This window comes from Notolepis coatsorum, assembly GCF_963971535.1.
Source record: "Notolepis coatsorum genome assembly, chromosome: 2".
Classification (NCBI taxonomy): Eukaryota; Metazoa; Chordata; class Actinopteri; order Aulopiformes; family Paralepididae; genus Notolepis; species Notolepis coatsorum.
Window position 1 is genome coordinate 55994086 of NC_140166.1, and position 22841 is coordinate 56016926.

The 22841-nt window shown below is 44.0% G+C and overlaps 1 protein-coding gene across 1 annotated transcript in view; it reads right to left on the minus strand.

Moving 5' to 3' along the window:
- LOC311223277 (uncharacterized protein) overlaps positions 1-22841 on the minus strand; it is a 64685-nt gene that overhangs the window by 33594 nt on the left and 8250 nt on the right. The window contains exons 3-8 of the mRNA XM_084308071.1: positions 17072-17207; positions 16738-16816; positions 16051-16074; positions 13265-13318; positions 12199-12348; positions 5382-5445 (exon numbers count right to left, since the gene is read on the minus strand). Coding sequence (XP_084164197.1) covers positions 5382-5445; positions 12199-12348; positions 13265-13318; positions 16051-16074; positions 16738-16816; positions 17072-17166 — 466 coding nt within the window. The 5' untranslated portion in view covers positions 17167-17207. The remainder of the gene's footprint in view (positions 1-5381; positions 5446-12198; positions 12349-13264; positions 13319-16050; positions 16075-16737; positions 16817-17071; positions 17208-22841) is intronic.

The following is a 22841-nucleotide window of genomic DNA, read 5'->3' on the forward strand; positions in this document are numbered from 1 at the left end:
ATGCTCTCTCTCTCTCTCTGAGGACAAGACAACACTCTGTATGTTTAATGCTCTCTCTCTCTCTCTCTCTGAGGACAAGACAACACTCTGTATGTTTAATGCTCTCTCTCTCTCTGAGGACAAGACAACACTCTGTATGTTTAATGCTCTCTCTCTCTCTGAGGACAAGACAACACTCTATGTTTAATGCTCTCTCTCTCTCTGAGGACAAGACAACACTCTGTATGTTTAATGCTCTCTCTCTCTCTCTGAGGACAAGACAACACTCTGTATGTTTAATGCTCTCTCTCTCTCTCTGAGGACAAGACAACACTCTGTATGTTTAATGCTCTCTCTCTCTCTCTGAGGACAAGACAACACTGTATGTTTAATGCTCTCTCTCTCTCTGAGGACAAGACAACACTCTATATGTTTAATGCTCTCTCTCTCTGAGGACAAGACAACACTCTGTATGTTTAATGCTCTCTCTCTCTCTGAGGACAAGACAACACTCTGTATGTTTAATGCTCTCTCTCTCTCTCTGAGGACAAGACAACACTCTGTATGTTTAATGCTCTCTCTCTCTCTCTGAGGACAAGACAACACTCTGTATGTTTAATGCTCTCTCTCTCTCTCTGAGGACAAGACAACACTCTGTATGTTTAATGCTCTCTCTCTCTCTGAGGACAAGACAACACTCTGTATGTTTAATGCTCTCTCTCTCTCTGAGGACAAGACAACACTCTGTATGTTTAATGCTCTCTCTCTCTCTCTCTGAGGACAAGACAACACTCTGTATGTTTAATGCTCTCTCTCTCTCTGAGGACAAGACAACACTCTGTATGTTTAATGCTCTCTCTCTCTCTCTGAGGACAAGACAACACTCTGTATGTTTAATGCTCTCTCTCTCTCTGAGGACAAGACAACACTCTGTATGTTTAATGCTCTCTCTCTCTCTGAGGACAAGACAACACTCTGTATGTTTAATGCTCTCTCTCTCTCTGAGGACAAGACAACACTCTGTATGTTTAATGCTCTCTCTCTCTCTCTCTCTGAGGACAAGACAACACTCTGTATGTTTAATGCTCTCTCTCTCTGAGGACAAGACAACACTCTGTATGTTTAATGCTCTCTCTCTCTCTGAGGACAAGACAACACTGTATGTTTAATGCTCTCTCTCTCTCTGAGGACAAGACAACACTCTATATGTTTAATGCTCTCTCTCTCTGAGGACAAGACAACACTCTGTATGTTTAATGCTCTCTCTCTCTCTGAGGACAAGACAACACTCTGTATGTTTAATGCTCTCTCTCTCTCTCTGAGGACAAGACAACACTCTGTATGTTTAATGCTCTCTCTCTCTCTCTGAGGACAAGACAACACTCTGTATGTTTAATGCTCTCTCTCTCTCTCTGAGGACAAGACAACACTCTGTATGTTTAATGCTCTCTCTCTCTCTGAGGACAAGACAACACTCTGTATGTTTAATGCTCTCTCTCTCTCTGAGGACAAGACAACACTCTGTATGTTTAATGCTCTCTCTCTCTCTCTCTGAGGACAAGACAACACTCTGTATGTTTAATGCTCTCTCTCTCTCTGAGGACAAGACAACACTCTGTATGTTTAATGCTCTCTCTCTCTCTCTGAGGACAAGACAACACTCTGTATGTTTAATGCTCTCTCTCTCTCTGAGGACAAGACAACACTCTGTATGTTTAATGCTCTCTCTCTCTCTGAGGACAAGACAACACTCTGTATGTTTAATGCTCTCTCTCTCTCTGAGGACAAGACAACACTCTGTATGTTTAATGCTCTCTCTCTCTCTCTCTGAGGACAAGACAACACTCTGTATGTTTAATGCTCTCTCTCTCTGAGGACAAGACAACACTCTGTATGTTTAATGCTCTCTCTCTCTCTGAGGACAAGACAACACTCTGTATGTTTAATGCTCTCTCTCTCTCTCTGAGGACAAGACAACACTGTATGTTTAATGCTCTCTCTCTCTCTGAGGACAAGACAACACTCTGTATGTTTAATGCTCTCTCTCTCTCTGAGGACAAGACAACACTCTGTATGTTTAATGCTCTCTCTCTCTCTGAGGACAAGACAACACTCTGTATGTTTAATGCTCTCTCTCTCTCTGAGGACAAGACAACACTCTGTATGTTTAATGCTCTCTCTCTCTCTCTGAGGACAAGACAACACTCTGTATGTTTAATGCTCTCTCTCTCTCTGAGGACAAGACAACACTCTGTATGTTTAATGCTCTCTCTCTCTCTGAGGACAAGACAACACTCTGTATGTTTAATGCTCTCTCTCTCTCTGAGGACAAGACAACACTCTGTATGTTTAATGCTCTCTCTCTCTCTCTCTCTCTCTCTCTGAGGACAAGACAACACTCTGTATGTTTAATGCTCTCTCTCTCTGAGGACAAGACAACACTCTGTATGTTTAATGCTCTCTCTCTCTCTGAGGACAAGACAACACTCTGTATGTTTAATGCTCTCTCTCTCTCTCTGAGGACAAGACAACACTCTGTATGTTTAATGCTCTCTCTCTCTCTGAGGACAAGACAACACTCTGTATGTTTAATGCTCTCTCTCTCTCTGAGGACAAGACAACACTCTGTATGTTTAATGCTCTCTCTCTCTCTGAGGACAAGACAACACTCTGTATGTTTAATGCTCTCTCTCTCTGAGGACAAGACAACACTCTGTATGTTTAATGCTCTCTCTCTCTCTGAGGACAAGACAACACTCTGTATGTTTAATGCTCTCTCTCTCTCTGAGGACAAGACAACACTCTGTATGTTTAATGCTCTCTCTCTCTCTGAGGACAAGACAACACTCTGTATGTTTAATGCTCTCTCTCTCTCTCTGAGGACAAGACAACACTCTGTATGTTTAATGCTCTCTCTCTCTCTCTGAGGACAAGACAACACTCTGTATGTTTAATGCTCTCTCTCTCTGAGGACAAGACAACACTCTGTATGTTTAATGCTCTCTCTCTCTGAGGACAAGACAACACTCTGTATGTTTAATGCTCTCTCTCTCTCTCTGAGGACAAGACAACACTCTGTATGTTTAATGCTCTCTCTCTCTGAGGACAAGACAACACTCTGTATGTTTAATGCTCTCTCTCTCTCTGAGGACAAGACAACACTCTGTATGTTTAATGCTCTCTCTCTCTCTGAGGACAAGACAACACTCTATGTTTAATGCTCTCTCTCTCTCTGAGGACAAGACAACACTCTGTATGTTTAATGCTCTCTCTCTCTCTCTGAGGACAAGACAACACTCTGTATGTTTACTGCTCTCTCTCTCTCTCTGAGGACAAGACAACACTCTGTATGTTTAATGCTCTCTCTCTCTCTGAGGACAAGACAACACTCTGTATGTTTAATGCTCTCTCTCTCTCTCTGAGGACAAGACAACACTCTGTATGTTTAATGCTCTCTCTCTCTCTCTGAGGACAAGACAACACTCTGTATGTTTAATGCTCTCTCTCTCTCTGAGGACAAGACAACACTCTGTATGTTTAATGCTCTCTCTCTCTCTGAGGACAAGACAACACTCTGTATGTTTAATGCTCTCTCTCTCTCTGAGGACAAGACAACACTCTGTATGTTTAATGCTCTCTCTCTCTCTGAGGACAAGACAACACTCTGTATGTTTAATGCTCTCTCTCTCTCTCTGAGGACAAGACAACACTCTGTATGTTTAATGCTCTCTCTCTCTCTGAGGACAAGACAACACTCTGTATGTTTAATGCTCTCTCTCTCTCTCTGAGGACAAGACAACACTCTGTATGTTTAATGCTCTCTCTCTCTCTGAGGACAAGACAACACTCTGTATGTTTAATGCTCTCTCTCTCTCTGAGGACAAGACAACACTGTATGTTTAATGCTCTCTCTCTCTCTCTGAGGACAAGACAACACTCTGTATGTTTAATGCTCTCTCTCTTTCTGAGGACAAGACAACACTCTGTATGTTTAATGCTCTCTCTCTCTCTCTGAGGACAAGACAACACTCTGTATGTTTAATGCTCTCTCTCTCTCTCTGAGGACAAGACAACACTCTGTATGTTTAATGCTCTCTCTCTCTCTGAGGACAAGACAACACTCTGTATGTTTAATGCTCTCTCTCTCTCTCTCTCTCTGAGGACAAGACAACACTCTGTATGTTTAATGCTCTCTCTCTCTCTCCGAGGACAAGACAACACTCTGTATGTTTAATGCTCTCTCTCTCTGAGGACAAGACAACACTCTGTATGTTTAATGCTCTCTCTCTCTCTGAGGACAAGACAACACTCTGTATGTTTAATGCTCTCTCTCTCTCTGAGGACAAGACAACACTCTGTATGTTTAATGCTCTCTCTCTCTCTCTCTGAGGACAAGACAACACTCTATGTTTAATGCTCTTTCTCTCTCTCTCTCTCTGAGGACAAGACAACACTCTGTATGTTTAATGCTCTCTCTCTCTGAGGACAAGACAACACTCTGTATGTTTAATGCTCTCTCTCTCTCTGAGGACAAGACAACACTCTGTATGTTTAATGCTCTCTCTCTCTCTCTGAGGACAAGACAACACTCTGTATGTTTAATGCTCTCTCTCTCTCTCTCTGAGGACAAGACAACACTCTGTATGTTTAATGCTCTCTCTCTCTCTGAGGACAAGACAACACTCTGTATGTTTAATGCACTCTCTCTCGGAGGACACGCCAACACTCTGTATGTTTAGGGGGGGGTGACCTACCGTTCATTAGATACTATAGTATAGATGCTTGATTGTTAAAGGAACACAGCAACATTATGGGAAATGCAATTACCGTCTTCTCCAGAGTCAGAAGATAAGAGACCAGTTTCCTCTCCGTGAGTTCAGTAGAAAGCTATCCGGCTACAAGCTAGCCTAGCTTAGCTCAAATTAATGGAAGCGGATACGGACCCGCTAGCCAAAAACGCTTCTCCCAGAGTGTTCCGCTGAGCTAGGCTAGCTTGCAGCCGGACGGCTTTCTACTGAACGCACAGAGAGGAACTCTGTATCCACTGCTCTGGTCTGAGTCTGGATCAATAACATGGGAAAACACACTTCATTGTTACCCAATGTTTAATATGAAATCTTAAACAATTAACGGAATTCCTTCCGTTGCCTTAGGATTAATAAGATCATTCTTATTCATTCCTAATTCTTGTTAATTCTTACTAATGAGATTATTCTTATTTTTGGAGGTAAACAATTTTTTTTTATTGGTTACCATGGTAACAATGGAAGCCTCAGAGCGTGCGGTGGGCCCTGGTGAGTCTCTCTCCCCCCCCCCCGGTGAGTTACACACCAGAGACGGAGTCCGTGACAACGCATAGCAACGCCCCGCCCACTTTCTGAGCCAGTATGAAAATAACTCACCTTTCATCTTGATGTGAAACTCCCCCATGTGGCTCTCGAGCTCACTCTCTAGTGAACACATGTGCTGGGGGGAGGGGGAGAGAGAGAGAGAGATAGAGAGAGAGAGAGAGAGAGAGAGACTCATTAACACAGAACAACACGTCTCTCTCTCCAGCTCACTCTCTAGTGAACACATGTGCTGCAGAGAGAGAGAGAAACAACAATATGACAAGCAGCAACTGACTAATTGAGGAGGCAATCAATACAAACAACTTTTGGCAACATTGGAAACACAAACAAACCACAAAAACAGGAATTGGCTATACAGAACAGTGATATATGGACAACCCATTTTAAAACACTATACCACACTGTTCAAATTGATGGAAACACAGAACAATCTCAAATTCTTGATAAATTGACTAAATTGGAGCTTGCCATAAAAGAGAATCAAAACCCATTAGACTCCCCAATTATTGAGCAGGAACTGCTTAAGAAATTACAAACTCTTAAATCTAAAAAGGTTTGTGGACCTGATGGCATCTTGAATGAGATGATGAAAAATATGAACAATAAATTCCAATTGGCTATATTAAAACTATTCAATTTGGTCCTGAGTGTAGGATATTTTCCTGACATCTGGAATCACGGACTCATAACCCCAATCTATAAAAGCGGAGACAAATTTGACCCTAATACAGGGCTGTACGTTAACTTTTTTTGCACATAGCACTGGTGCTACAGAGGTTGATAGTTTTGTAGCACAGGCCAAAATCTTGTAGCACAAGTATAAAACGTGTTATATTTGTAACAGTCACAAATGTGCCTATTGTATTTGTGTTATTTAGTTGCAGTGCCATGTTTGGCTGTCATTTAGTATATCGCCATGTGTTATTATTACTATAATACTCTCATATGCTATTTTCAATTAATATCATAAACAACATAAGGAATATTAGCATAATTTTGAGTAGACTGAAGGAATGAGTCAGCGTTAATAGTTTTAAATGCAAATAATTTATTGAAACATAGAAGTAGGGTCGGTTGGGACACACACAATGGGGGACCCTGATGTAAACAAGACGGAAGTCTTTCTCTGGTCTGCATCCCCTTAACAATTGTGTGTATTGAGCTGTACTGTACTGTACCCATTCTGCAATCTGTTAATAAAGTTTTCATTCCTTCATTCACACACACTGTTTCAACTCACCACCCCCGCATCATATTGTAGTCTTCTAGTCTGTCTTCAAACTTCCACTCCTCGAAACTTTTTTATATTTGAATATCAACATTATCTGTCCATCCTCAGTTTACTATAATATACTCCTGTCCTGAGTCCTGACTAGTGACTTCATCGTCTTTCCAAACGCACACACACACACAGGGAAGGGGAGAGAGTGCCCCCCCATTTCTCTTTCCCCAGTCCACACTGTGTCTGCTGGCTCTGCGCCTCTGCCTCTGATCAGGATTAGCTTGTTAGCTTGCTAACGTTGTAGTGATTGTAATGGTACATAAACGTTAATTTCGGGCGATGTGCGCATAAAGGAATGGCAACGGTGCAAAGCATGTAGATGCATTTGACCCGTTGCGAGAAAAAAAAAACACCACAGACTTATTTCGGGACGTGTAGGCGCACTGCTGTGTTAATGCAGCAGTGCGCACCAACCGACCAACGCGCTGCTCTGCTTGCAGAAGCACGGATAGGGCGGATATGACTCGTCGAGTTGTCACAGAGTTTTTTCAAAATAAGAGTATCATATGCACCTGAATGTTGCTAGCTGTCGAGCCTAGTTATTATAGCTGGAGCTGCACATGGGCAGAAATGAGACCCGCTACAGGATTTTCAAAATAAGAGTATCTATATGAACCGAATCCCTATCGCACCAGTGCTACTGAAGTAAATCCATTCATCGCACAGACCGCTGTTGCTGTAGCACGTGCGATATATATGTCGCACTGTACAGCCCTGCCCTAATAACTACAGAGGCATCTGTGTGAACAGTAATCTGGGGAAGGTTTTCTGTAGTATTATGAATACCAGACTTTTAAACTTCCTTACCAAGCACAATGTCTTGAGTAAAAGCCAAATTGGATTTATAACAAAACACCGCACAACCGATCATATTTACACCCTACATACCCCAATTGATAAACATATAAACCAAAATAAAACCAAAATATATGCCTGTTTTATTGACTTCCAAAAGGCTTTTGATTCTATTTGGCATACAGGACTGTTCTATAAAGTTATAGAGAGTGGTGTAGGGGGTAAAACATGATATTATTAAATCAATGTACTCTGGTAATATGTGCAGCGTAAAAATTGGCAAAAAAATAACAGAATTCTTTACCCAAGGGCGAGGCGTTCGTCAGGGCTGCAACCTCAGCCCGGCACTCTTCAATATTTATATTAATGAATTGGCTAATATACTAGAAAAGTCCTCTGCCCCCGGTGTAAGTCTCCACAATCGGGAAGTGAAATGCCTGCTCTTTGCAGATGACCTGGTTGTGTTGTCCCCCACAGCAGACGGCCTACAGCAGAGCCTGGACCTGCTAGAGCATTACTGTCAGACCTGGGCCCTGGCAGTAAACCCCAAAAAGACCAAAATAATGATATTCCAAAAAAGATCCAGATCTCAGGACGTCCTACCAAAGTTCTCAATTGGTACAAAACATGTAGAGTACTGCACACATTACACCTATTTAGGCCTAAAACTAAGTTCAACTGGACATTTTAAGGACGCAGTCAATGAGCTGAGAGGAAAAGCACGCCGGGCTTTCTACGCCATAAAAAGAAATATACAAACAGAAATACCAATTCGAATCTGGTTAAAATTAATTGAATGTGTTATTGAACCAATTGCACTCTATGGCAGTGAGGTGTGGGGTCCACTTACAAAACAAGACTTTACCCAATGGGACAAACACCCCATTGAGACCCTGCATGCAGAGTTCTGTAAGATTATCCTACATGTCCAGAGGAAAACTACAAACAATGCATGCAGGGCAGAATTAGGCCGTTACCCACTAATACTAAAAATACAAAAAAGAGCAATTCACTTTTGGACACACCTAAAACGAAGTGACCCCCTCTCGTACCATTATCAAGCCCTGCAGTGCCAAGAGCTGAGGAGCATCAGGAACCCCCTTACCCAGCTGGTCCTGAGGCTGAGTCCACAAACCTGCTCTCTTAACACACCTCAGGAACAGAACACATCACCAATCAGAATAAATCAAATTACTACACAGCTAAAATAAAACTACATCACCTATTGGAAAACACAAACAAAAGCACAGAGCAAAATGCAGTGCTATCTGGCTCTAAATCGACAGTACACCATAGCAGATTACTTGAGCATGGTGACTGATCAACAACTAAAAAGAACATTGACAAAATACAGACTGAGGCCATGGTTAGACTAGTGTATTCCTGGCGTTTTTTATACGTTTTTGACGACGTTTGATGTCCCTATTACACAGAAATGCGTTTTTTGGCGTTTTTTTGTAGATACGGCTGAAACGCAAAATTGTGTTTGCGTTTGGAGATACGCAAAAAAAACGCATCGACAACAGCGTGTAGTCAGCACGGAGCCGTTGTTGCGAAAACACCCATGCGCAGTAGATACCATCTGCGTGCCCTTCCGGTGACAACAGTGTGTGTGTTTGGGACATAGCTCCGTGTCCCAAATAGCTTTAGCTACCATGTGTTGTCAAGTTATTGTTATAAGGACCCCAGTCCAAGCTACAACAGTCTGCATTCCCTTAACAATTGTTTGTATTGAGCCGTATTGTATTGTACCCATATGCAATATGTTAAATAAAGTTTACATCCATTCATTCTGCTAGCATTACCGATTGCATGAGCAGCTGGCTAACGTGAGCTATCAGGATTCAGACCCTGTTAGCTCAGAGCTCCTCTTTCAACTTAACAAGCATTAAACAAAATGGCCCAGTCATCTATTCACCTTTGTTTAATACACACAGCGTTGTCTCTAATGTTATCTAACTACTGATAGCTCGCGATATCATCAGTTTTGGTGCTGGCTAAGTAGCGTGAGCTAACGTTAGCTTCTAGCCACAATGCTATATTGTTATAATGGCATACTCCATTGACGTTAGCATGCAGCTAACAATGCTACCGATCTTTTTTTAGACTAAACTATCCGCTCTTGGTGGTCACTTGTGTTGATGTTAGTTTTGTTTCATCAACAAATGACAGGCAGAACACACAGTGAATGTATCCGTTTTGTTTATTGCACTTTTATTAGGCTTTGCTGAAAAAGAATTGCTGCATTGGGTAACTAGGCAAAAGATGGTGGCCGCCTTGTTGACATTTGCTTTGCAGGCACATTCAAGTTCTGATTGGTTGAAATTGCCTTCATGTTTGCCACCTACTGCCACCTACTGCTTTGGCAGTGTACTACATCAGTGTGCTCGGGTGACAAAAACGAAAAAAAAACGAAAGTGTGACTCGAGGCGCACGACGTCGCGGCGATACGCATATGACGACGATACGAAAATGATACGAAAGGTGTAACCGACGCCTGAGTGAGCACAGCCTCGCTGTTGAAAAGGGGAGGCACAGGAAAACCTGGCTCCCTGCAGAGCAAAGGCTATGCAGTCATTGCATCCTCAGTGAGCCTGAAACTGAGTTGCACTTCCTCACCAAATGTGAAAAATATAAAGATATTAGAGAAACGCATTTAAAAAAAATTGAACTAATAACAAAAGGTTTTCTTGCACTACCAGATACAGGAAAACTACCAGTCCTACTAGGGGAGGACTCAACAAGCTGTGAGCTAGCAGCAGCCTATGTTGCTGCCTGCCACAAACTGAGGGACAGTGAGTGACAGTCACCTGACATGTTTATGCCGTAATATTTTATGTACTATTTTATGATGAACATTTTTGTATATACTATGACATTAATATGTGTTTTGTAATCCATGCTTATGTTATTAACCATTTGCTTTGGCAACATGTACAAGCTGCGTCATGCCAATAAAGCCACTTGAATTTAATTGAATTTAATTGAGAGAGAGAGAGAGAGAGAGAGAGAGAGAGAGAGACTCATTAACACAGAACAACACGTCTCTCTCTCCAGCTCACTCTCTAGTGAACACATGTGCTGCAGAGAGAGAGAGAGACTCATTATCACAGAGAGAGAGAGAGAGAGACTCATTAACACAGAACAACACGTCTCTCTCTCCAGCTCACTCTCTAGTGAACACATGTGCTGCAGAGAGAGAGAGAGAGAGAGAGAGAGAGAGAGACTCATTATCACAGAGAGAGAGAGAGAGAGACTCATTATCACAGAGAGAGAGAGAGAGAGAGACTCATTATCACAGAGAGAGAGAGAAGAGAGAGAGAGAGACTCATTATCACAGAGAGAGAGAGAGAGAGAGAGAGAGACTCATTAACACAGAACAACACGTCTCTCTCTCCAGCTCACGCTCTAGTGAACACATGTGCTGCAGAGAGAGAGAGAGAGAGAGAGAGAGAGACTCATTATCACAGAGAGAGAGAGAGAGACTCTCATTATCACAGAGAGAGAGAGACTCATTATCAGAGAGAGAGAGAGAGAGACTCATTATCAGAGAGAGAGAGAGAGAGAGAGAGAGACTCATTAACACAGAACACGTCTCTCTCTCCAGCTCACTCTCTAGTGAACACATGTGCTGCAGAGAGAGGGAGAGAGAGAGAGAGAGAGAGAGAGAGACTCATTAACACAGAACAACACGTCTCTCTCTCCAGCTCACTCTAGTGCAGGGGTTCCCAAACTTTTCAGGCCGCGACCCCCAAATAACGGTGTCAGAGAGCCGCGACCCCCACTATAGGAGGTAAAAAAAAATAAAAATTTAATTAAATTATAAATGGAAATGTATGGTTGAAACATGCACACGTTCAAACGCACACACACTAACAAGCATTGGAGGCTTTTAACCAGGGCCGGACTGGGGAAATCATTCAGCCCAGGAAATATAGTGCGAAATATAGCCCCAGTCAGGCCACTTTTTTAGCAGGGGGTCTTGGGGGTCCCCCACCAGGAAATTCTTTTGTAACAAAGACTTAATTTCCTGCATTCTGGTGCAGGCATTTTTTTTATTTGTACCCTTTAAATGCCAGTGTTTGTGATGGCATCACAAATTATTGTTAAAAAACAGGCTAGCATAGTATGATTAGCAACAACACAGATTTTTATGGATTTTCAGTTTTTTTGTAATTGATAAATACAATATTTTATAACTTCAGCCCTGATCATAACACCACATATTCATTTTATAATTCTAACCCGTTAAATGCCAGTGTGTGTGATGGCATATATTTGCAATATATCAAATGCAAAGTAGATTTTTCTGGGGGGGATTATTACAGGCTAGCGTAATGTGTCAATGATTAGCAGTTTTTTGTAAGGGTCCCGCCTCCACCAATCACATGCGGCTCCCTTTGTGTGTGTGAGAGAGCAAGAGAGAGAGATAGTTCTCCAACTTGTGTGAGTTGCAGTGATCTCCTGGTTGTTCCTCACCTAGGTTATCTAACTATTGCGCTGCTGCAACTAGAAACACTGGCCTGGCCTGCTTCTAAGTTCAGTGGCCTGACTGCATAATTTTTTTTTTCAAATCATCCCGCGGCGGCTCGCGACCCCGACTTTGGGAACCCCTGCTCTAGTGAACACATGTGCTGCAGAGAGAGAGGGAGAGAGAGAGACTCTCATTAACTCATTCTGGTGCACTTTTTTGCATCAATTTAGATCAGTGCAGGTATGTTGACAGAGCCTGTAACCTCTGACCCCTCACCTCAGTGCACTCCCCCTGACCTCTGAACCCTGACCCCTCACCTCAGTGCACTCCCGGTGACCCTTGCTGGCCTCACTCAGACTCTCCCGCGCCTCTCGGCTGCCGCTGGCCGAGTGGAAGGCCGCCACCATCTTGCTCGCTCCGTCACGCAGCCGGCGCTGGATGCAGTACGCGTCATATAGCTCCTCCACCTGCAAGAGGGGGCACACTCAGTGAGAGGGGGGGCCGGGGGGGGGCAGTACGCGTCATATAGCTCCTCCACCTGCAAGAGGGGGCACACTCAGTGAGGGGGGGGCCGGGGGGGGGCAGTACGCGTCATATAGCTCCTCCACCTGCAAGAGGGGGCACACTCAGTGAGGGGGGGCCGGGGGGGGGGCAGTATGCGTCATATAGCTCCTCTACCTGCAAGAGGGGGCACACTCAGTGAGGGGGGGGCCGGGGGGGGGCAGTACGCGTCATATAGCTCCTCCACCTGCAAGAGGGGGTACACTCAGTGAGGGGGGGGCCGGGGGAGGAGAGGGGGGCAGGGGGGGGGGGGGGCAGTGAGGGGGGGGGAGTGAGGGGGGCCGGGAGGCGTGAACACTTAAGGTAACTAACTTGCGTTCACGACGCCCACGTAACCGCGCACTAGCACGCCCCCTTATCCACGCCTGCCCCTCTGTGTTGCAGCGCGCGGCGGAGCGGCAGATGTAGTCCCTGTGTGTTGTTGTAGCCAGCGGGTAAATCGCGATTTTTTCATTTGTTTGTCATGACAAACCAATTACATAATCCAACATATGTGTAAAGGCACAACGTATTCCAGTTAACGGTATATTTTTTTAATGATTCGTTACGGCGTAGTCAATACTTCCAAGGGACCTCTGCCGCACGCTGCAGCACACAGAGCGGCAGGCGGCGATAAGGGGGCGTGCTAGCGCGCGGTCACGTGGGCGTCGTGGCCAATCAGAGAAACGCTGAACGCAAGTTAGTTACCTTAAGTGTTCACGCGGCCGGGAGAGGAGGGCAGGGAGGGAGCGGGGGCAGGGAGGGGGGGCAGGGAGGGGGGGCAGGGAGGGGGGGCAGGGAGGGAGTGGGGGCAGGGAGGGAAGGGAGGGGGCAGAGACACACCTTACTGAGGTGGAACTCCAGACGACGCATGAAGCGCTCGATGGCCTTCACCTGCTGAAGAAACAAACACAAAGGAATCATTACTTACAGAAAACACATCTATAACTCTGTACATCTGATGAGCAGGATTACTCAGTAGTGCTCCTTTATATACGTTATACCCAGTTTAATCACCTGCACATTGTATATTACTGTTGCACTTTACTGTTACTCTGGTTGGATGTCAGACTGTACTGGTTGTACTGTACTTGTGCTGCATGTGATGACAACACATTATAATTAGTGCTGTCAGGCGATTAAAAAAATTTAATCTAATTAATTACAGGATTTGTAATTAATTAATCTAATTAATCGCATTTTAATCGCATAACCATTTTAGGCCTGATATTCTATATTCATATTTCAAATGGCATGTGTCCGAATGGCAGAATTCAGTACTGTATCTACAAAACCTTCTGTTTAATCATCTTCCATTTATTCATTTGCTTAGATTTTTCAGGTCTGGTCAATTTTAGCATGGTGTTATTCAGTCAAAGATAAAATAAAAAATATTTTATTGATATTCTCATTTGGTTCATTACAATTTGCTCAAAGCTAGTAACAGACACAGTATTTCTGACACTGGGAATACATTCCCTGAGATCCATAGATGTCCCTATTCAGATACCAAGAACATGCAAATGGACCATATTAAAAAAAATCTGTAAATGTTTATTCTACGTTCTTATGGAATGAATGAGATAAAAAAATAAAACAAATATTTAAATTATATTAAAAAAATAAATGTTTGTATTATTAATTTTGAGTTAATTTTCATAACGCGATAATTTGCTGTGTAATTAATTAATCTAATTAACGCGATAAACTGACAGCCCTAATTATAATGTAATCTAAAGCTCTTCTGGTTGTACTGTACTTGTGCTGCATGATTAGAATGTAATGTAATTAAACAGAGCATTATAGACAGAACATTATATACAGAACATTATATACAGAACATTAACACTTTGAGTGCCAGCCACGAGAAATCTCGTTAGTTCATGCCATGCGTTGAGTGCCAAGAACGAGAAATCTCGCTATTTAATCGTTATTTTTTTTATTATCGATTTCCATTCATTTTTCATCAATCTAGCCTCACGTTACCAGTGGGGATCTATCTGAGCTCGAACAGGGAAAATACCGCCCCCTATCGTCTCTCTGGATGGTATTGCACCCATTGGATTGGACTGAATGAAATGGATGGGACATTTTTTTTCCGGAATTCACATTTTACTTGTCAGGCATGTAACCGGAGACGATCCCATTCATTGCAGAGCCGCAGAACAGCGTGGAATATGTGTTTCCAGTACCCAGCGTTGGATCAATAAACGCGATCGATATTTGGAATGGCGATCAGGAATTGGAATAATCTTTTTGGAGAACATCTGATCTGAGGTAAGGAATCTATTTTTACCAGTCTTGGGATAATCAGAGTTTTTTTCACCTATATCTCAGCGTGTCCCATATGTGTGTGTGTGCGTGTGAGTGTGTGTGTGCTGATCAGGAAATAAAATAATCGTGCATAAGTACACATATACTATCGATAATCTAGCGTTTATTTGAAAACGATTCATAAATAGGCCGAAATATTACAACGTGTTTTGTGTATTCCACTAAAGCGCGATTCCTGGAGAATCACCTTTTTTTCTGGAAGTTTCAAAAAACGAGCGTTTTTCAAAATGGTATAAAACGGAAATGTACCGATTAAAAAACAATACGTTTCGACAATGTTGACTGCAAACAAGTCATTGATAAGCGACGGGCTAAATCGTGCGCCCCCTGCTGGCACTCAAAGTGTTAATATAATATACAGAACATGATATACAGAACATTATATACAGAACATTATATACAGAACATTATATACAGAGCATTATATACAGAATATTGTATACCGAACATTAATATTTTTTTTTTATCCACATTTTTCTCCTCATTTTCTATTTTTCTCCCATCCCAATTTCATATTTTCCAATTCTCCCCTCCCCTGTCTTGAACGTTGCTAGACTATGCCTCCCACTGGTCGGCTGTAGTGAGGATAGAAGCCTTGCATCACGTGTCCCCTCCGGTACACAAGGAGGCAGCCTGTCGCATCTTTTCACCGCAGCAGCTCGAACTCCCAGTGGCGAGGAGTAACGCGTGGGAGGCTCACGCTGCCCCCGATACTTCCTGTTTCCGCCGCACCGGCACCGGCGTCAACCAACCTACCTGTAGGAGTCGCTGTCCACAACGTCCAATCCCCACCCACCGGCTTTCCCACCCTCTAACACTTGCCAATTGTGTTAGTATGACGGCCGGCCAAGCCGGTAGCAACGCCGAGAGCTGGACTCGATACCAGCATCTCCTGCGTTAGTGGTGAGCGCCTTGCCCACTGCGCCACTCAGCCGCCCTCCGAACATTAATATATACAGAACATTGTATACAGTCCGTCAAGTTTCAAGTTTCTTTAATAGTTGTCATACAGAAGTACAGAATACTTTCATACAAAATGCTTCTTACTGTTACGCTCCAGAGACTGTGCTAGACAAGATAGTATCAAATAACATAGTATAGCATGTAAATTAGAAGTAGAAAATGAGGTCCCAGTGTTCAGTATAGACATATGTACAATGTTCGATGCAGAATAGACGTAACTGAGTTACCATATAATATACAATACTATGCAGTGTACTAATGTACAATACTATATAGTGCAAAGCAGAAATGGGATGAGGTACAATCAGTCAGACAGCGGGTATGAAACTCACCTTATCCTGCTCGTATAAAAAACCCTGTAGATGAAAGAAAACGGAGAAAATCGTCAGAATCACAGCAGTGTGACAGATCTGTGACTGGTGGTGACTGGTGTGACTGACTGGTGTGACTGACTGGTGTGACTGACTGGTGTGACTGACTGGTGTGACTGGTGTGACTGACTGGTGTGACTGGTCACTGGTGGTGTGACTGACTGGTGTGACTGGTGTGACTGACTGGTGTGACTGGTAGGACTGGTGTGACTGGTGTGACTGACTGGTGTGACTGACTGGTGTGACTGGTGTGACTGACTGGTGTGACTGGTCACTGGTGGTGTGACTGACTGGTGTGACTGGTGTGACTGACTGGTGTGACTGGTAGGACTGGTGTGACTGACTGGTGTGACTGGTGTGACTGACTGGTGGTACTGGTGTGACTGGTGTGACTGGCTGGTGTGACTGGTGTGACTGACTGGTGTGACTGACTGGTGTGACTGGTGTGACTGACTGGTGTGACTGACTGGTGTGACTGACTGGTGTGACTGACTGGTGTGACTGACTGGTGTGACTGGTGTGACTGACTGGTGTGACTGACTGGTGTGACTGACTGGTGTGACAGACTGGTGTGACTGACTGGTGTGACTGACTGGTGTGACTGACTGGTGTGACTGACTGGTGTGACAGGTTCTACAGGGTTCTCACCAGGCGTCCGTTCCTCTTGTTCTCTCTGATCTGTTGACCCAGACTGTCCAGCTCCAGCTGATGGACCTGCAGGTAGGACCTGAACACATGATGTCATCATCATCATCATCATCATCACAGACTAGGACTGACCTTCGATTTTTTTTTTGAAAATAGAATCTTCGGGGCCGAGATTCTATTTTAATTCGAAGCTTCGAGATAAAAAAAATTAAATAAAAAAATTATAATTAATTTTAAATTTTTTGTGCGACTTGTACAGCACTTTGTTCAACTTTGTCAGTGCTGTAAAGTTTAAGACAAACAAACAAAACACTTTGTGTGTGTGTGTCCTCACTGTAAGCCGCGGCGCAGAGCAGCGTACACCTCGTCCAGACGCTCAGGTTGGGGAGTTTTGGGAGAAGGAGCGCTTTTAGTGGATCCTGTGAACATCCTGCTTCCTTCAGAGTGGGATCCACTCAGACCTAACAGTGCTGCAGAGAGAGAGAGAGAGAGAGAGAGACAGAGAGAGAGGAGAGAGAGACAGAGAGAGAGGAGAGAGAGAGAGAGAGAGACAGAGAGGGAGAGGGAGAGAGGAGAGAGAGAGAGAGAGAGAGAGAGGAGAGAGAGAGAGAGACAGACAGAGATGGAGAGAGACAGAGGAGAGAGAGAGAGAGAGAGAGAGAGAGAGAGAGAGAGAGAGAGAGAGAGAGAGAGGAGAGAGAGACAGAGCGAGGGAGAGAGAGTGACAGAGAGACGGAGGACGAGAGGTTAATCTCAGACATGACGACATCTTCATGCTTACAATGAGTGAAAACCTGCATGGACTACAGCATGGGTGGGTTAGGGGTACCTCTCATGGTACCCCCTGTAGGGGTGTAACGGTACACAGCATGGTGCCCCTTGTAGGGGTGTAACGGTACACAGAAGCCACTAGGGGTGTAACGGTACACAGAAGCCACGGCTCGGTACGCACCTCGGTTTCGGGGTCACGGTTCGGTACGAGTTCGGTACAACAGGAACTAAATATTTATAATGATTATTATATTTTTATAATAATTATTATAATTATTAAATATAATTATTTCTTATTAAGTTATACTTAGTTCCACCTAGTCAGTGATAACGGTGTCATTCTGTGTTCAGGAATCCACTTGAGTAAATTAATTGCCTAGTGCCCCCACCCCCCACCTAGTGCCCCCACCCCCCACCCCCCCACCACCGATGTATAGCGTCACTTTCACTTCTAGAGTAGGGATCGCATTTTTTTGCTTCCAATCCGATCTCGATCATGTGATTTTGAGTATCTGTCGATAACGATCTTTCCCGATCCGATCTTTCACATTAGTAACCAATTTGACGCATTTGTCAGACTCTGGCGAAGCGAGACAAGCCCCTCTGTTGCCTCAATAGCCCCAGTCGAGCGCGGCGGCCATACGAGAAATATTCAAAGTTTCAATCTGTTTGCACATTAGTACACATTCACAGTGTTCGACTTACGTAATGATTTGCTCCATTTTGGTCTGAAACGCTGACGAATAATCCTCACAAAGCGAATGTTGACGTTATCCAGGTGAACGTTCTTCATTCAAGCGAGGCAATCAACACAGCTGTTTGGCAGAGCTCCAGCCGCCTCCCCCATTCCTTTACTCGCTCTAGTCACATGACGTTGAACGCACGTGGAACGTCCGCCTTGCAAACATTGCAACTGGCTATTGGACTGGCTTCGGTTTCAATTTTAAAATGCTTCCAAACTTCTGACATTTTGACTAGCTGCTCGGGTGTTACGAGTCCTCAGGTGGACATAACCTGCCGGTGTTTCGGGAGCGACGCGTTGTGAGCTCGTAGGTCTGCTGTTTTCGGCCCATGTCACTGTCGTGCGACGGTGTAAATCAAAGGAAATGCGTTTGTTTTGGCAAATTCTTCTGCTCTGTGCGACAATAAATAAATGAATGATGATATGTAATTTAAAACCAAAACTAAGGCCTCAGTATGAGTTTAAGACATGAACATGGTCATGTTTGTTGAATAAAATAAAACTTTTATTTATTTATTTTCATCAATATTTTGGATTTAAACACAGCAGCTCGACTGGAGAGGAGCTCAAAGGACCAGTCCAGACCAGCAGCAGTGTCAGACCAGCAGCAGTGTGTTTGACTGGAGAGGAGCTCAGAGGACCAGTCCAGACCAGCAGCAGTGTGTTTGACTGGAGGAGCTCAGAGGACCAGTCCAGACCAGCAGCAGTATGTTTGACTGGAGAGGAGCTCAGAGGACCAGTCCAGACCAGCAGCAGTATGTTTGACTGGAGAGGAGCTCAGAGGACCAGTCCAGACCAGCAGCAGTATGTTTGACTGGAGAGGAGCTCAGAGGACCAGTCCAGACCAGCAGCAGTATGTTTGACTGGAGAGGAGCTCAGAGGACCAGTCCAGACCAGCAGCAGTGTGTTTGACTGGAGAGGAGCTCAGAGGACCAGTCCAGACCAGCAGCAGTGTGTTTGACTGGAGGAGCTCAGAGGACCAGTCCAGACCAGCAGCAGTATGTTTGACTGGAGAGCAGCTCAGAGGACCAGTCCAGACCAGCAGCAGTGTGTTTGACTGGAGAGGAGCTCAGAGGACCAGTCCAGACCAGCAGCAGTGTGTTTGACTGGAGAGGAGCTCAGAGGACCAGTCCAGACCAGCAGCAGTGTGTTTGACTGGAGAGGAGCTCAGAGGACCAGTCCAGACCAGCAGCAGTGTGTTTGACTGGAGAGGAGCTCAGAGGACCAGTCCAGACCAGCAGCAGTGTGTTTGACTGGAGAGGAGCTCAGAGGACCAGTCCAGACCAGCAGCAGTATGTTTGACTGGAGAGGAGCTCAGAGGACCAGTCCAGACCAGCAGCAGTATGTTTGACTGGAGAGGAGCTCAGAGGACCAGTCCAGACCAGCAGCAGTGTGTTTGACTGGAGAGGAGCTCAGAGGACCAGTCCAGACCAGCAAGAGTATGTTTGCGTTTTTTTCTTCTCTCGGATCAGCTGTGAAGGGAAAGTAGCGCGGTAGAACGTTGGTGGGTGTGTGTGTCTTTCCATTGGTTAACATTATTAGGCGAACAAGAAAACGATGAACATTTTCAGCCTCGTGTAATTATGACCCTGCTGTGTTACAAACACATCATTCATTCATTCATTCATTCATTCATTCATTCATTCATTCATTCATTCATTCATGGTTTTGTTTCAGGGACACCTGTAGTAAGGGGGAGGGGGGGAGGGGAGGAACAGCCCAGTGCAGAGCGCGCGGTTCATTTGTTCCGTCGGCTTGTCATCGTACCTTTACAAGCTTCAACGTTTTATTCATCATCTAAATGTGGCAATACAAGCAATTCAATGTTAAATGAATGACCTTCTGTGTTGTTAGTAAGCCAGTGTAAAGTAAAGATATTGAGCATACATTTGTAAAATATGCAACCCTAGTTTCACCTAGTGTCGTATGAGACGCATTCAGCGTACGGCTGGATGTACCGAACCGTGATGTCCGTACCGTGAAGTCGCGGGACGAATACACGTACCGTTACACCCCTAGTACCTTGTGTACACTGTTTACTTTTACTCATAGTATATATTCAGATTCAAATCTCTATTGTTTCAAGTTTCTTTAATAGTTGTCATACAGAAGTACAGAATACTTTTATACAAAATGCTTCTTACTGTTACGCTCCAGAGACTGTGCTAGACAAGATAAGTATGAAATAAAATAGTATAGCATGTAAAATAGAAGTAGAAAATGAGGTCACAGTGTTCAGTATAGACATATGTACAATGTTCGATGCAGAATAGAAGTAACTGAGTTACCATACAATATACAATATACTATGCAATGTACTAATATACAATACTATATAGTGCAAAGCAGAAATGGGATGAGGTACAATTTAGGTACAATTTACAGTAAGGTGTACGAGTTGTAGTGCAGATCCTTTACCAATAAATATAAAGTGTAAAGTGTGTTTAGGTGTTCTAAAGTGTGGAGAGTGGGTGCTGCAGTGTGTTGTTTGTTTAAGTGAGTGTGCACGTGTGGATGTGTGTGCTGTGTGCATTTGATGGTTGTTGCATAGTGTTTATTGTTCGTTGAGCAGCCTGATGGCCTGGGGATAGAAGCTTCTTCAGAGTCTTTCTGTGCTCGCCTTAAGACTCCGGTATCGCTTGCCTGACCGCAGCAGTTCAAAGAGGCAGTGGTTCGGGTGGCTGGAGTCCTTGATGATTCTCTTAGCCTTACCCCTGCACCGCTTGTTGTAAATGTTCTGGAGGGTGGGAAGCCCCCCTCCAATTGTGCGTTCGGCTGAACGTGTCACTCTTTGTAGTCTGCTACGGTCTTGTGCAGTGCTATTCCCAAACCAGGAGGTGATGTTGCCAGTCAGGATGCTCTCTATTGTACATGAGTAGAAGTTCTTAAGGATCTTCTGACTGACTTGGAACTTCCTTAGTCAAGTCAAGTCAAGTCAAGAGTTTTAATTGTCACGGCATACAGGTATACAATGAAATGCGGGTGGTCTTGCCCGCAACGATGTGCAATACAGTGGTACATATAATAGAATCAAAAGAAGGAAACAACATTGTGCAGTAACAGGTAGCAGCAGCGTTTCCGTTAGAACATATTCGTGCCGGTCTGAGTGTCCTGCAAGATTTCTATCACCGGACATATTCGAGATATTCCGGTCAGAGTTTTAAACAGCAGTCTATTATAATCACATTTTTATGAGCTAACGAATTCCGTTATAATTGGACATGTGTATTAATTACATCAAGCGAAGAATGAGAAATTGATTTGCAGAATCAAATTACTATCTCTCGCCTCTCAAGTTAGTGCGATACGCTACCAGCATCAAGCTCCCGCTGCAGCAGCTCTGTCACACGCACCCCCAAATGAATCTCGAGTCGACATCGCTTCACCTCGTTGTATCAGACACGTCACACATATCATAATGTTCAACTTCACGTATACAGTCATTAATATATTCCAAATAAAATAAGTCCCTCGATACTCCGTGCTGCTGCTGACTTGAAATAAAATAGACCGATACGCAGTCGGTCCGACACTAAACAGCAGTCTGTTATAATCACATTTTTATGAGCTAACGAATTCCGTTATATTGGACATTTGTATTAATTATATCAAGCGAAGAACTGAGAAAGCAGAGAGACGGCAACATTATCGTGGGTTTGCGTGACGACTCTCTCCACCTCGCAACGACTTATTTGCAAAGAGTATGGCGCTGCAGAGAAGCTGTTCAGCTGTTATTGGCTCTTTTCTGGGAACCGCACAACAGCGCCCCCCACCCAACATTGGCTGAAAATGGCTGAATTGGAGTACTGCTGGAATATTGCATTGTACTGCTGGTACTGCGGCTCTACAGCTTCAGAAAAGTCTGCACACCCAGCACTAAGCTCTCGCCGACAACGTCGTTGTCATTATTAGAAGCAACGAGGAAACAAATGTAATGATCGTTTCGTTCATCGCATAGGCTATTTAATTTTAGCCTATTTTAATACAATTCAAATAATCAAATTGTGCTTAGACTCAGGGAATTATTTTCACCGGACATTAAGACCGGAGAGATAAAATATGTCGGACTTAAACAGATTTTGCCGGTAAAATACCGGTAATTACCGGCTAACGGAAACGCTGGGTAGCAGGTAACATGGAGTGACATCTCGGTATCTGTACATAGTTATTTACAGAGCATGTGGGACATCCTTAGGCGCCTGAGGAAGTAGAGGCGTTGTCGTGCCTTCTTCACAACACTGTCAATGTGTGTGGTCCATGTCAAGTCCTCGGATATGTGGGCTCCAAGGTACTTGAAACTGTTCACTCTCTCAACCGGTGCCCCGTCGATGCTGAGGGGGCTGTAGTCCTTGACCCCCGACCTCCTGAAGTCCATATTGCCTATATTTATTGTAACATATAATATAACTGATAGGGCATACAGACCCTCATTTGCACCTTTGTTTTACAGCGTTTATTTTTCTCATATTATTTTATATCACCCTGCCCATACCTGTACCTCCCCTCCCCCCTCCCCAATGCTGCTATGACACCCGAAGGGATCAATAAAGGAACATGTTATTTGATCTGAAAAGAAAGAGAGAGAGCAGCT